At 32.5% G+C, this 16,176-nt stretch overlaps 2 protein-coding genes across 2 annotated transcripts in view; one reads left to right on the forward strand and one right to left on the reverse strand.

The window, feature by feature from the left end:
- The window catches only part of LOC126885657 (uncharacterized), a 148,869-nt gene that overhangs the window by 55,619 nt on the left and 77,074 nt on the right, over positions 1-16,176 (forward strand). The window lies entirely within an intron of this gene.
- LOC126885656 (gastrula zinc finger protein XlCGF57.1-like) lies at positions 3,485-16,070 on the reverse strand. Its single transcript, XM_050652329.1, has 2 exons — positions 15,427-16,070; positions 3,485-5,276 (listed from the first exon to the last, which is right to left on the reverse strand). The coding sequence occupies exons 1-2, from the start codon at positions 15,875-15,877 to the stop codon at positions 3,907-3,909; spliced, it is 1,821 nt and encodes a 606-aa protein (XP_050508286.1). The 5' UTR covers positions 15,878-16,070; the 3' UTR covers positions 3,485-3,906.

Below are 16,176 nucleotides of genomic sequence, written 5' to 3' on the forward strand. Positions count from 1 at the left end.
TTTCGTCATAAATATTTTGGGAGTTACGATCTTCGTGGATGTAGAGATAAAAAGAATTATTTTTTGTTGTTCCTGGTATAAAAATAATTCTTTTCGTCACAAATATTTTTAAAATTATAATGTTCTTGGGCACGTAAATAGCAAAAATTTTATCGCCGATATCTGTAGAGAAGTAATTGTTTTCCCCCACAACCTTTTGAAAATTAGTCTTCGCCGGTACATTAACAAAATTATTTTTTTTTGTGGCCTCTTATTGAAAAATGATTCCTTCGCTGTAAATCTTCCAGGAATTTTTTTCGCGAAAACAGAGAGGGGAATAATTGTTTTCGTCGGCATCTAATTTCGTCATAATTAACTAAATCTTTTCGTCATAAACATTTTGGGAGTTATAATCTTCGCGGACACGCTTATAAAACAAATTGTATCGCCAACACTAATCAAAGAGTTATTATTTTCACTGAAAACGTATTAGGAATCAGATTAATCATGGGTACCAGCGATATAATATATGAAAAAAATGTTTATCCGACAAAAATGTTGGGCATTTTAACCAGTACGACACGTATAACACATCAAATGACAGGAATTATGTTGGTGATAAATAGCAGTCTGATTTTTTGCACGAAGGCCGCGTTCCACCATCAAATAATTTGATATTAAACTGGTTTGAGCAAACTGGAAGTGACAGTTAGTGACGTCACATCCTGAGTGTTCATTGTGGATAATAATGAAAAATTTTAATTTTAAATAAAGTACAACCAAGTTAGACAACTCAATACAAAAAATTTGATCAAACTAGACTGATAGTGAGAGCACAGATTTTTAGAATTTCAAAAAACTGCAATTGTGACGTCGCTTTGACGTACTTCCGGAGTTTACTCAAACTGTTTGATCAAATTATTTGATGTTGGGACGCGGCCTTGAGAGTTTACCTGATGAAAGGTAAAAAATAAATTATTGGAAGTTCTGTCCGACAACATTCATAGGAAGTTTTGCGTAGTCCGACGTTCGAAACTGTCTATAGCAGTGTTCGCGCTGTACAAATCGAACGTATTCAGAGTAAGTTCGGGATTAGTTTCCAATGCGCAGGCGTCAACGTAAACTTATCCTGGACATTCTCAGGATTTTTCGCTCCGCGAACAATTTTCGGATTTGTAACGTAATGACGGGTTGCATACATTAATGTTAGAGAAGGAAGCCTTTTGTTGTCTCTTTTTTATTTCGAAATCAATGTCAAAAAAATGCAAATGCAACGAATTTGTATGTCAACAAAGAGAAAGAGAATAAAATAAAGAATAAAAGCAACAGGCAAAGGATTAACTTTCTATTCAATAATTCAACGCCTTTCTTAGAAGTTAGAAATTTGATTAGCGTCTTTCTTTATTATTTCGACAATATAATGTGGTTATTTCCACGCCGAAATCCGGCTTACATTTTTGTAGAGTAAAAGATTGTTGATATTTAGATATAAAAATTACCTTTAACTTCCTGGGGGTTGAACATTATCTGAAGGAAGGAATAATGTAGTAAAGCAATCATTTCCAATTTCGATATGTACCTATGTATTGAATTTGATGGGTTGTGGCATTGTGTTGTGGTTTATTACACCACAAAAATAATGAAATATAACAAGACACAAGAAATAGTTTCAGAATAAGTTTGATGTTTTGTTTATGTTTCATTATATTCAATAAGAGAGTAATTTAACTCATAAATTAAACTGAAAGATAAACCACAAGAATATGTAGGTACTTATAAGCTCCTCTAGATAGAAGAAATTAAGTAAAAACAGAGTACAATTTATTGTAATACATACTACCGTAATAGATAATTATCGAATATCGAATGAAAATAATACTAGAAAAGGTACCTACTTATTTATAGATATCCGAAATGGAAAACATTGACAAAAACAACTAAAAAAGCTTTAATATAAAAAATATTAATATTTGTTTGAAGAATATTTAAATGAAACAACACTTTACATAATTTCAAAACTTTAAAAACCAGAATCTACATCTACAAGTTGTTTAACAAAACAATATTTTAGGTTAAGAATTGGAAGGAGTAAGAACAGAATGTCAAGAAATTCTTCCCAAGTATTTTGTGCGCCTGTGCGAACTTAAAATCCGAAACAAAATCCTCGAACGTCGAGAGCGTATCCCGGACACGTTCAGGATCTTTTTTCTGTACTGCGCGAACACCGAATTAAAAATCCGGAGGGCGTTCAGAGGGAAAGATTTGAACTCCGCGAACGCTCAATTTTGTAATGCGCAGGCGTTCTCCCTCTGGGTATACCCAGGATGTCCTGCGCGATCAAAGCTAATATCTTACAGATTTCGAACGTGGCACTACGATAACTTTCCATGAATTTTGTCGGACAGAATTTCAAATTGATGTTTTACCCTTTCATTAGGTAAACTCTCATGCAAAAATCAGACTGCCATTTATCACCAACATAATTCCTGTCATTTGACATGTTATACGTCTCGAACTGGTTAAAATACCCAAAATTTTTGTCAGACCAACATTTTTTCATATATTATATAAAGTTGGCTATTGAATAATCTTAAAAAGAGCCTGCTATTTTTCACAATCATAAACTTGTGCGGATGGCACGTTTATCATGTTCCACAATTAAAGCTTCCCCTATTCCAGTGTTCCCATACATCAAAGTTAAATCAGTTTTACCCTAGCCCAGCCCAAGGTAGGGAAGAGACGCGAAGTGCGCAGGTGATAGAAAAGTGTATTGGGATTCACAGCATCCATTATTAAACATCCAATTAAGAGCAAGACACTCTTTTAAAATTTAAATGTCCTTGGTAAACAAACACGTTTGTTTATTATGCACATTACGTGACCCAGATTACTCCACACAAGTGTACCAGTTGTCAATCTTGTTGTGTCAGCAATCCAATATTACACATTCCTAATTCATGGCCTGAGCCGACTCAGCATAAATAATATCAACACTTTCTCTTTTATTTATATACACAGTAAACATAGGCAGGCATTCTAATTTCATTGCGTGATCAATCATCATTGATAATTGAGATGCACCAGAGGGTGAACGTACATTAGCACACCAACTTTTTACAGTCGTACTCCGAGTTGAATAAATGAATATACTGTGAGTAGTGTTTACTTCATCAACCCCTATAGTAGGGGGTAATTACCCCCAACAACTCTGAGATGGTCCAGATGATGTAGAACCAATATAAAAGGAAGTAGAAGATGCACGTCTTTAGAACATTTAATACATTGTTGTCAAATCTGGCGCGACAGTTTATTATAAATATTTTAATTACAATGAAAATACAATAATTGTTGAATAGTCATAATTGTTATATACTTTTAACTTTGAATTAAAAAAGTATGTTGATGAAAAGAAAACAAAATTGGAGAATAAAAAAAATAATTTGTAAAGGTAAATTAAGGTTTTTATCTCAGGTTTTAGGGTTTATTACAATGAAAATCACGATAATTCGAACAAATGGTGTAATTTCGACTTTAGGGTACAAAATCTCAATGCCAACTCAACTAAATAGAAACTGAAAAAGGGTCTTTGTATCTTTCTTTTCCATCGATAATTTCAAAGGGGCATTGGGCCACTTAATCTCGGTTCCCGGAAATACCATGCGTCGCCGGTGGGCATTCCTTATATACATAGCCGGCGTAGAAGGGGCCGATTTGTTACAAATTTTCTTTTATTTCAATATTTTATAATTTACTGCCCTTCTGATGTATGGCGGAAAACTGGCGGCAAATTTTCCAAATTTTAGCGGCTTTTAGAGACCGGTTATATTACTTTTAGGATCGCAATATCGGTTTGTTTGTTTAAAGAATATTATTTTATGCAGGTTGATACGTAATTTTCCATTTCTTGAAAATTGTTTAGTGCAAATTTCACGTGTAAGTGGTTTTTCTCCAGTGTGCAGTCATGTGTTTGTTTAATGATTCCTTTCTGGTAAATGATTTGCTGCAAATTTCACAAGTATATGGTTTTTCTCCAGTATGAACTGTCATATGCGTGTTTAATTGTTGCTTGGTTGGAAATTGTTTAGAGCATACTTCACAGGAGAAAGGTTTATCTCCAGTATGAACTGGCATATGTTTTTTTAAATGTTCCTTTGTCGCAAATTGTCTATTACAAAGTTCACATGCAAAAGGTTTCTCCCCGGTATGTACACGTGTATGTTGTTTCAAAGCGTAACTGTCTGAAAATCTTTTAGAGCATATTTCACAAACAAATGGCTTATCTCCAGTATGCACAATCATGTGTTTCTTTAATAATTGCTTTCTCGAAAATGATCTGATACAAACTTCACATCTATATGGTTTTTCTCCAGTATGAACTGTCATATGGGTGTTTAATTGTCCCTTCGTCGCAAATTGTTTGGTACATACTTCACATTTAAATGGTTTGTCTCTAGTGTGCACTGTCATATGAGTTTTTGATTGGGTCTTCGTCGAAAATTGTTTCGAGCAAATTTCACAAGCAAATGGTTTATCTCCAGTGTGCACTCTCATATGTTTTATTAATCTTTCCTTACTCGAAAATGGTTTCACGCAAATTTCACATGTATATAGTTTTTCTTCGGTATGAACTGCTATATGTATATCTAATTGTTGCTTTGTTGAAAATGGTTTGGTGCAAACTTCACATGAAAATGGTTTATCTCCAGTATGCATCCTCATATGTTGTTCTAAATAGGAACTGGTTGACACTTGTTTAGAGCAAATTTCACAAGCAAACGATTTTTCTCTGGTATGTACTTCCATGTGTTTTTTTAACCTCTCCTTTCTCGAAAATGGTTTGCTACATATTTCACATTGAAATGGTTTTTTCCCAGTATGAACTGTCATATGTATGCTTAATTGTTGCTTTGTGGAAAATGGTTTGGTACAAACTTCACATGTAAACGGTTTTTCTCTAGTGTGGACTCTCTTATGTTTTATCAATTGTTCCTTTGTCGAAAATTGTTTTGAACAAATGTCACAGGCAAACGGTTTTTCCCCAGTGTGCACTTTCATATGCGATTTTAGATGGGCCTTTGTTAGAAATCTTTTAGGACAAATTTCACAAGTGAATAGTTTTTTTCCACTGTGTATTGCCTTATGCATTTTTAAATATTGCTTTTTGACAAAACGTTTCGTGCAAATTTCACATGCGATAGATTCTTGACCAATGTCTGTTTGTTCATATAAATAACTCCCAACATTAAGATTTCTTAATTCGTTGCATGCAGACGTTTGTATATCTTCACATAAGATACCTAAAAAGCATAGTTATCTATTAGTCCTGGATCCCGCGTACCAAATAAAAGATTAGTAATAGCAAGCAAAATTTGTTTATAGCTCAACGGAATCGGACAAACTTTGATGTATGGGAACATTGGGATAGGGGAAGCTAATTTTGGAACATGATAAACTTGTCATCTGGACAAGTTTATGATTGTGAAAAATACCAGGCTGTTTTTTAAGTTTATTCAATAGCCAACGTTATATAATATATGAAAAATTGTGTGTCCGACAAATATGTTGGGCATTTTAACCAGGGTTGGCAGGTTTGAACCAACATGCTTAAAACCTTGATTTAAACCAACTGGCATTTTTAAGAAAAAACCTTGGTTTTTTTATTGCCTCCGAACTGGTGCTTTTATTTAAAGTTGTTATGTAAACATGTATGTTAAAGTAAAGCTGCCGCAAATGAAGAAAATTACGATAAATAAATTCTATTTTTTTACTTTCGAACTTAGTTATTTTGAATATTACCTTTGAAGATGTTTTTTTGTTATATTAATTTTGTATGTGTAAATAAAAATAAAAGTTGTTTTAATCATTTTTTTCATTGTTTATTGCTATTACATATTTTATAAAATAATTTATGTTGTTCTGAAGCTATTTCCTTGTGGCATTTTTATGATTAATTATTTATATGGGAAATAAGCCACAATTAAAATGAAAAAAATAATTTTATTAACGTTTCGACGCCCAAATCGTACATATTTTATATTTTAGTACATATTACTTATATATCTAGTATTATTAATATTATTTATAATTTAAACCTGTTACAAGTCAGAATTTGGTATTATTGTTTGAGAGTAAATTAAATGTAAGACCAAATACTTACGATGTCGGGATAGTATCACAAGGTTTTTTCCTGGTTTTCCCTTGTGATTTACTATGAAGTCTCTAACGCGAGAATTACTGCTTTGCATTTGGTTGTCTTTTTAAAGACAGATCACATGCTATAATTTTGTGACGGATATTCTTGAGTTAGGGTTGATTTCATGTAATCGAATGAACTATCTTTCAGTAAGTCGTCCCAGGAACGCAACTCATAAATATTGGCAATATCATTTTAAAGTCTTCTACTTTAAAATGTATAATATATGTATGAATTGCCAATATAAATGAGTCAGATTAAATAAATTATTAGAAGAATTTTTTTGCTTAGCAACAACACTTTTGTTTATTCTAGTAATATTTTGTATTTTGACAACGGCACCCAATTTGGGCGTCGAAACGTTAATAAAATTATTTTTTTCATTTTAATTGTGGCTTATTTCCCATATAAATAATTAATCATAAAATAATTTATATTTTTAAAGCATTTAGATTTATTATACTTTGTATCAAATAAACCTGGTCCAAACCAAATAAACCTGGTTTAAACCAAAAAACCTGTTTTTTTTTGTTTTTTTGGAAGAAACCTTGGTTTTTGCCAACCCTGATGTTAACCAGTCCGACAGGTATAATATGTCAAATGACAGGAATTATGATGGTGGTAAATAGCAGTCTGATTTTTGCTGAGAGTTTAATGAAAGGGTAAAAAATTAAATTGGAAGTTCTGTCTGACAAAATTCATGGGAAGTTTTCGTAGTCCAACATTCGAAACTGTCTATATCTTACAGGTTTATATTATTGGTTGAGTTAGGAGTGGTTTCAACCCTTTGGGATTGAATTGGTCACTTTTTTTCAAAAATATAGTGCGACATAATAATATGTTATTAAACTAAAACTAAATATAGATCCCAAATTTTCTATTATTGGCTGACTTTGAGGTGGTTTCAACCCTATTGGGACCGTGCAAGTTCGAAAAAGCGACACCTGGTTTCTTCGCTCTGAACTTTTATTCGCACTTTTAATTATATTGGCCAATCATATGGTCCTGGTTACTGGATAATTGTCAAGGCCATAGTCCAAAAAAAATAATAAGAAGAAAAAATAAGCTACATCCTGCTACGCCTAAGGACAATATTTGGGTTATTATTGCTGGAAAAGTTGGAAAACTAAGTATTTCATCTATAGGAATAACTAGCAATTTTGTTTCAGTTCTCTTTAATACGACTTAATATCTACTAACAGGCTTATTAAATAATATATTGCAAATAACATTAAAAAAACATCTACGGTATTTAAAGTCATGACAAATACCTGTAAAAAAATTAAATTATGTTAAAATTAGTTAAATGTTAAGTATTCAGCATTGAATACAAAATCAAAATCCAAACGGAAGAACTGTGGAAAAAGTCATCTCATAATAAATGATCGTTTATAAAAATAATTTTGAAGTATCTGTCTTCTTGTCTTCTTTTATTGCATGTTTTCCTCATCCTCTTCATCTTGGAGCATTAACATTAATAACATTTCTTCGTCCTCTATTTCTTCTAGTAGCAGCAGCAGCAGTAACTGTTTTCTTTTAGATAAGCTGATCGCTGCAACAAAACCACTTGTTCACTACACAACCGATAACTCACTAATAATCGCTTCAGAAGAAACACTCCAGTTGCAATCATCGCTTAGTGATCATCGCTGAGCGATGATAGCTCAACGATTATCGCAACAAATGCTCCAGTAAAAACGTACCTTTAAAAAATTGATTTTTAAATGTTCTAAAAATAAATAAGTTAGCTAGGCTTGGATTTTGTATTAACAAGAGGAAGATATGGTTGAAGTCCAACAATAAGGCTCACACGCAATTTTCTCCTTGCTGCTATCTGTGAAATTTGAAAAAATTTATAGGGAATAATCAGATTGTCCTGTCGTGCCATTATTACAACGAGCATTTCATTGGCTAGAAGTAGTGACAACTATATTATATTAGGTTTGTTCTAGCAAACAGTTAGACTAGTCAGAAACCATCAGCAAACAGTGGGTCAGTGAGAGGACATAATACAGTCACCAGTGCTATTCCCTCTACTCGCACTGGTCGACTATTCGCTGATGGTTTCAAACTGTTTGAAACTGATGCTAGAACAAACCTATTATTATGACGTCTTTATTATATTTGGTGAGATGTTAAATGGTAACTGACATCTGTCATAATATTGTGGTTTAAATATAATGTCAAATTATTGTTTTCAAATTATATTTTATTTAAAGTCAAAGTTTGCAATTTAATAAAACATAAAATAATATTTTCCTCACAGTTGCATCTCAGTGGTTGGAGGATGGAAAAGAAAATGATTTCTATGATTTTCAATTCACATCCCATCTGTCCAGCGTGGAAAAATTCCACATTGTACTGGATGGAACAAACCCAGGAAATATGGATCAAGAGAGGGAAAACAGTGCAACATATGAAGGAAATAGCAGGAGACCAGAAGGTATGGAAGAAATGGGTAAAAGATGGATAGGTGATACCAAAGTCCAACACTCTTACAGGGCATAAGGACAATGAGAAGAAGAAGTATTGTATTTAAATTGGGCATTTGCTCAACTACAAATAAATAAATAACATTCAATCTGACAAAATAATACAGAGGGGCTAATGAATACATATATCATTGGGTACGTTCAGACATCCTCAGCGGCTGGACATCTGAGTAAGCAGTAACTGTCAGATGCAGATGATACAGCTGGAAGATAGCCGCTGAGAGATTTACTAAGCGTTAAAATTGCTTATGCTATTGTAGATGACTTATAGTGATTTAATTTCAGTATGTAAATATTGAGCCACTGACACAAGATTTTATTTAGTTGCGACTGAATCATTTAATCTGTGAGCCATCTGTATATAAAACTACTTTTGGTAACAAAGGGAACTCGATTCGAATTCCATATAGGTCACCGTTTAGCATATATAGTGAAACTAACTTTCTGAAATTTTTAGCCCCCTAGGTGGTCATGTGACCCACCTAGAGCCTAATTAGGCTTTTTATGTTTTTATTTTTTATCTCAGCCGCATCGAGAACTAGCGAAAAACTTTAAATAAAAAAGTTCTAAGCTTTAAAAAGTTCTGTCGGAATTTTTTTTTTTAATTTTTGGCGGGAAATTTAAATTTTAGAACAATTTTAAAATTTTAAATGAGTATAAAAAAATAACTATTCGTTTTCACGAAAAAAATATATAACGTGTATTTTTGCATAATGTTTCACCCTGAATTTTCTCAAATTTTTAAAATTGGTGAAACGCGTCTTTAAAAATAAAAAACCGCCTTTTTTTGTTTTTTTTTCCGTTTTTTGATACAATTTTATACATATTTTTCAAAAAAGATAACACCGTCACTGCATTAGGTAAAAGACTGAAAAATAATTGGGGTTTGCTTAATAAAAATTTTTTGTAACGCCATTCATTTTCAAGATACAGGGCGTTGAAAAAAACAAAATTTCACACATATTTTACGATTTTGCCGAAACTACTGGCAACATTGTAATAAAACTTGGCCGGTTTTAAGAGGTAGTTATTGTGCATGTTTTGAGATACAATTAAGGATTTGATATTTATCATTGGCTCGCTTAGGGGTAATGGTCTGAACTTTTCAAAGAAACAAAGATAGTATGCCACTGACATATTTCAAATTAGTAATCAGTTTTGAATTCCTCGTTCAATTTGCGATAAAAAAACTATCTTCTTATTTTTTCATACGAGGCGCCGTTTTGCGGCAAAAAATATTATATCTTAAAGCTTCCAAAGTATTCGAATTAGTTTTTATAATGGATGTACGAGTTTATGTATGTAGATGTAGAAACTACTAGACGTTCGAATACTTTGTAAGGGTTAAGATGTTTTATATTTTGAATAAAAATGGCGCGTCGCATGAAAAAAATAGGAAAATAGATTTTTTGTCACAAACTGAACGAACAATTCAAAAACGATTGTTAATTTGAAATATGTCAGTGGCGTACTATCTTTTTTCTTTAAAAAGTTCAGACCATTACCCCTATAAATATAAAATTCTTAATTGTATGTAAAAAAATGCAGAACAACTACCTCTTAAAACTCGCCAAATTTTATTACAATGTTGCCAGTAGTTTCGGCAAAATCGTAAAAAATGTGTAAAATTTTGTTTTCTTCAACGCCCTGTATCTTGAAAATGGATGGCATTACAAATAATTTTTATTAAGCAAACCCCAATTATTTTTCAGTTTTTTACCTACTCTAGTAACGGTGTTACCTTTTTTGAAAAACATGTATAAAATTGTATCAAAAAACGAAAAAAAAACCGAAAAAATGCGGTTTTTATTTTTAAAGGGGCGTTTCACCAATTATAAAAATTTGAAAAAATTCAGGGTGAAATATTATGCAAAAATACACGTTATATATTTTTTTCGTGAAAACGAATGTCTTAGTTATTTTTTATGCTCATTTAAAATTTTAAAATCGTTCTAAAATTTAAATTTTTCGCCAAAAATTAAAAAAAAATTTTTTTCGGACAGAACTTTTTAAAGCTTACAACTTTTTTATTTATTTATTTATTTACGGGTTTCCCCAATTTCATAAAAAATATACATATATAAACAATAAGTAGAAGTAAAAGTAGTACATAGTAGTAAAGTCCAGTAAAACAGTAAAAAAACAAAAAATAAAATTAAATGAATTAAATGAAAGTGTGACATCATAAAACTATAGTAAGTACATTACAATAAAACTAAATTTAACATACACACAAATCTACTGAAAATATAATATTAAACATAAGTGCTGACCGGAAAAATTGATTTTAGTCGGTTTTTAAATACTCTACTGGAAGAATCGATGTCCAAATCATTCAGGCGACTCAAAGTTCTATCTATTGGTGAGTTAAGACCATAGTTTGTTGAATGATGAGGTACATGGAACAAGTTATTATTTCTCAGATCAGGGTTTGGAATATTAAAGTTTATTAATTTTAATAAATCAGGGCAATTGATTTCACTATTTAATAGTTTATAAATAAAAGCTAGATCATGTATAATTCTACGGTCTTTTAAGGAGTGCAAATTGAGATCACTACGGATGATGGTATAGTTGTGGTTTAGTTCAATAACATTATATCCCAATCTGTAAGCTGCAAATCTTAAAAACTTATTTTGAACTCTCTCGAGACAAACAACATGAACATTATAAAATGGTGACCAGACAATAGAGGAGAATTCTAATATAGATATATCCAATGATGAGTAAACAGCCTTTATTGTATTAAGGGAAAGATCAGCACAACTGCGAAGTATATAACCCAATATTTTTGAAGCCGTTGCTGTCACATAGTTAATGTGATCCACAAACGTTAAGTTTTCATCGAATATTACTCCTAAATCCTTTACTGCTTTACCATAAGAGAGCACTTTACTATCGATGACATATGATGATTGATATTTTTTGCAACTTTGTGAAAGCTAATGAAATGACATTTATTAACGTTTAAAAAGAGTCTGTTTTTGTTACACCACTCAACTAAATTATTGAGATCATTTTGAAGGAGACTACAATCTTCATGATCTTTGATAGATCTGTACATCTTTAAATCATCAGCAAATAGCAAGTACAGTAGACTCGTGATTATCCGAGCCTCAGTCATCCGAGCCCCTCGGTTAACCGAGGCAAAAGTCAGAACAGGTGAGTTACAATTTTCAACCATGCCGCAACATCGCCGCCTCAAAATCAAAAAGAGGAGCAAAGCTTATGCAAAATCAAATACTTTTTTAAACAAAAACAATATTAAGGTAAATGTTTTTATCTTTTATTGACAGTACTGTATTAATTTTGTCATTAAAATATCCACAGTTATGATTATTCACGTGTTTTTCTACCAATATAACCAATGTCAGTGTTAACCGAGTTTTTCTGTATCCGAGGTAGTCACGGTCCCAGTTACCTCGGATAATCGCGAGTCTACTGTACTTGAGAGTGATTAAAACATTCACCTATGTCGTTAATAAATAGATTGAACAGAAGGGGCGAGCAATGAGCACCTTGTGGAACTCCAGATTTTATTTGTATTGCATCTGACATAACCCAGTTTGACTTTTTGTGTGCGACCTATTAAATAGCTAGCAAACCACTTTAAAAGCTGATCGCTGAAACCATATGCCTTAAGTTTATGTAACAGTAAGTAGTGGTCAATCCTATCAAAGGCTTTTGAAAAGTCTGTGTATACACAATCTACCTGACATTTTTTATTTAAAGTTTTTCGCTAGTTCTCGATTCGGCTGAGATAAAAAATAAAAACATAAAATCCCTAATTAGGCTCTAGGTGGGTCACATGACCACCTGGGGGGCAAAAAATTTCGGAAAGTTAGTTTCACTATATATGCTAAACGGTGACTTATATGGAATTTGAATCAAGTTGGGGGCACTTTTCATCATCTTAACCGGCAAGGCCCTTTGCTGAATATATTCTTAGAACTTCTTAGTAAAAATAAAATTGATTTATTTATTAAAATTAGTATTAATTTGAGAATAGAACTTACAGTGCCTACAAAAAAATCTTTACAAAGTGAATAAAAGGCATAAATTAATCGTGATAATTATTATTTTAATTTTACCAACTAATACTAAGGATGTTTAATTTTGGGTTCTGTGGCAGTTATGGAAGGGTTCAACATGTTAACTGTGTGTACAGTACAAACCCACAGAATAATCTAAAGAAAATAAGATGTCAGTAATTTACAGGCACCTGTTGACAAAAGTACATCATCACCTCTCCCCTAAAACACCAATAGGCTCAGTTGGCTTTATACAAGTAGTCAATGTGAAACTTCTTGAAAAGCTGAAGTAAAAACTATGACACAAAAGAAACTCACAAACAGTGGCGGCTGGTCAGAGGAAGCAAGGGAGGCTTAGCGTCCCCATAAATTTTTTACACATTCTACACTGTTTTGTTTACTTTGCTATTTTACTTCACGTTAGGGATGTCGGAAAAAGTTATTTGAACAAGTTGTTCCAAATTGACCATTCCAGGTCACGAGACTTTCGACACCGTTGCTGAGGGGCAAAAATTGTGTTTTTGGTGTTATTTTTGCTATTTTCTCACCTTATTATAAAAAATCTGTGGTTTTAACTACAAAAATTTCAAATATTGGATATAGGACACCCTCGTAGGGGATGCAAAAACCTGATATAATCAGAAAATCAGTTTTCTTGGCCTATATCGTCGTTCTGTTTACAGTGTATTGTGATTATAGTGATTTAAAACATTTCGGTCTTTAAATGCGGTTGGTATTATAAAAAAACTTACTTTATCTCTTTTACCTTTACTGGAACACTTTCAAACTGAACAAAACGCTGGCATTTTAATCATATTCTTAAATTAAACAATGGTTTTCTACACCTAACCTAGTTTGTTTATAATATTTTGCCCACCAGTCGCTGCCAAATGACGTCACCCTGGAATGGTCTATAATGTTCTAACCCCACATACCAAATTTCATCACAAAATTTGCACTTTTAGTTTTTTCATTATTTGTAGTCAGGATCCTAAAACTGGAGCGGAGGCTGCTGGCCAGGAAGTCTAACTTGCTAATGCGTCTAACAGCCCAACTGAGTTTAAGGAGATCCAGTTTCAGCGCTACATTATCACTTATTACACACGCTGCCCGGAGATTTAGCAACAGCGGCTGACCGGTAAGCAACCTCCGCTCCAATTTTAGGATCCTGACAACAAATAATGAAAAAATGAAAGTGCGAATTTTGTGATGAAATTTGGTATGTGGGGTTAGAACATTATTTGGAACAACTAGTTCAAATAACTTTTTCCGATATATCTATAATGCAAAGCAAAGTATCGGTAATTTACTGTGTTCTTGGATTCGCAGTAGGCTGCTTTTAGAATTAAAAAAATTTGGTTGAGTATCTTAAAAAATGTGAACCTTCAACCTGTATGGACAGCAAAACTTCAAATCTGTATTTATTTTGATATGCATATCTACTTACAGAGATAGAATTGTTACAAATAAACGACACAAACTTTGGTAATACACTTTTAAAATTAGACTAACTATTTTTGAAATAATATGATATTACAGTAGAACCTCGATTATCCGTCAGGGTACCGGACCAAGGGTATGAAGGATAATCGAAAAGACGGTTAACAGAACATTAAAAAAATTAAAAATTCATGATACAACTCTCAAATTTCATTTGTATGTTTTGTTTGACAATATAAGAGGGATTTGTGTTCGTACAATCGAATCAATTTAAAATATTCTGAAATTTTTGTTTGTTTTACTGTTGCTTCACATTTTGTGACGTCTGAATTTCTTAATCGGCAAAAGATCATGCAATCTACTTTATTGGCTTCTTCTTTTTGAGAATACTACTCGATGAATTATTGCATGTGTGATGCAACTTCTCTAGATTATTTACGCAAATCTTTGTCAATTACAATAGGTTCATCAACATATCTACAGTCAAATTCCAAGTCTGTCAGTTTCTGAATCTGTTTGGTCCGCCTTTGTTGCCATTTCAACGATTTCTTTATCTGTCAGCAATGGATAGCTGTTTGTGTTCTCATCACAAATGAAATTAATTTTTTTTTATTTTTTTACATTAAAATTTTTACTTATGTAGTCAATACAATGTCTGTATGTGCCCTGACGGTTAACAGAGGTGACGGTTAATGGAGACAGATAATCGAGGTTCCACTGTATGAAATATGATATTATAAAATGTAAATAAAAAATGGTCAAAAAAATGGGGCCTTAAATTAGATTTTTTTGGCGGATTTTTTTTTTCTAGTGCAAATTTGTCTAGATATTTTATAGTTAGGTATAGCCTCCCCTATTGTAAAAATCTCGAGCCACCACTGCTGACAAATGAACAGAAAGTTTGTGCTTCAACGTTACTTGGGAAAGACAACTCTGTAATTACCATAGCACGTGATATTGGTGTTTCAAGAGATTCAATTATCAATTGAAATGGTCGAATGTGTCGTAGCCTTCTGAGACTGTTCTGGAAAGAAACCCTGGTTTTGGAGCTCTTAAAAAGCATCATCTAAGTCTGACATCATCATCAGGCATGTAGTAATGTTGAACCCTTCCATAACTCAATAACTGCTACAGAACCCAAAATTTAATATCCTTATAAAGTATAGTTTGTAAAATTAAAATAATAATTATCCAGTTCTATGCGTTATATTCACTTTGCAAAGATTTTTGCCGGCACTGTATAATATTTTTATTAGTTGAGAAGTTGGAAGAATCAATAAATTAGACTTACTCTTTTTATCTACAATTGGCATTGGCTTGTTTTTCTTCCTTGGATGAATGGCAAGTGCACATTCATCATCTCCTTCTGTCCTTTTAGAATATATCTTTTTAACATCTTGTTTTTCTTTAAATGGTATAAGTGCATCTTCATCTTGTTCCAGTTCAGTCTTTATAGGATGTATTTGTTTTTCTTCAATTGGTATGAGTGCATCTTCATCTTGCTCCAGTTCAGTCTTTATAGGATATAGTTGTGTTCCTTCAAATGGTATAAGTGCATCCTCATCCTCTAGCTCGGTCTTTATAGGATACTCAGTTAAATAAATATATTGATCATTTGTACTTTCTGTTTTGAGTTCTTCTTTAATTTCAATTTTGAAGGTGTTCAGAGGAGCATCACAAACCCCATTGTTTTCTATTTCTGTTTTACAGGTTTTCTCACTGACTTCTTGTTTTACTTCCATTGCTAAGCTTAATTCAATTGTATTTTAATTATACAACGTATATCAGTGTAACTACACCACAACCAGCAACAAGAGGAAAACGAAAACTTGAAAATTGTGAGCTGAGGTGAACGAACAAGGAACATGCAACCATGCCCATGCAACGAAAAACGAAAACAAAGCAAAAACAAAGCTCTTTCTTTCACTCTTTCAAACACTCTGACAAATGACGTCTGACTAGTGTCATCTGTCATCACTACCAAACTAGTGTCACCAACTTTGTCCTCAATTTGCTATAAAATTCCCAATTTTATAGTAAT

Source organism: Diabrotica virgifera, chromosome 1, assembly GCF_917563875.1.
Source record: "Diabrotica virgifera virgifera chromosome 1, PGI_DIABVI_V3a".
Taxonomy (NCBI): Eukaryota; Metazoa; Arthropoda; class Insecta; order Coleoptera; family Chrysomelidae; genus Diabrotica; species Diabrotica virgifera.

Excerpts from the sequence above, each read along its gene's own strand:
- LOC126885656 (XM_050652329.1), bottom strand. The coding sequence starts at position 15,877 with ATGGAAGTAAAACAAGAAGTCAGTGAGAAAACCTGTAAAACAGAAATA. Across the intron at positions 5,277-15,426 it reads GCCAATTGTAGATAAAAAGA|GTATCTTATGTGAAGATATA; the intron begins GTAAGTCTAATT and ends TATGCTTTTTAG.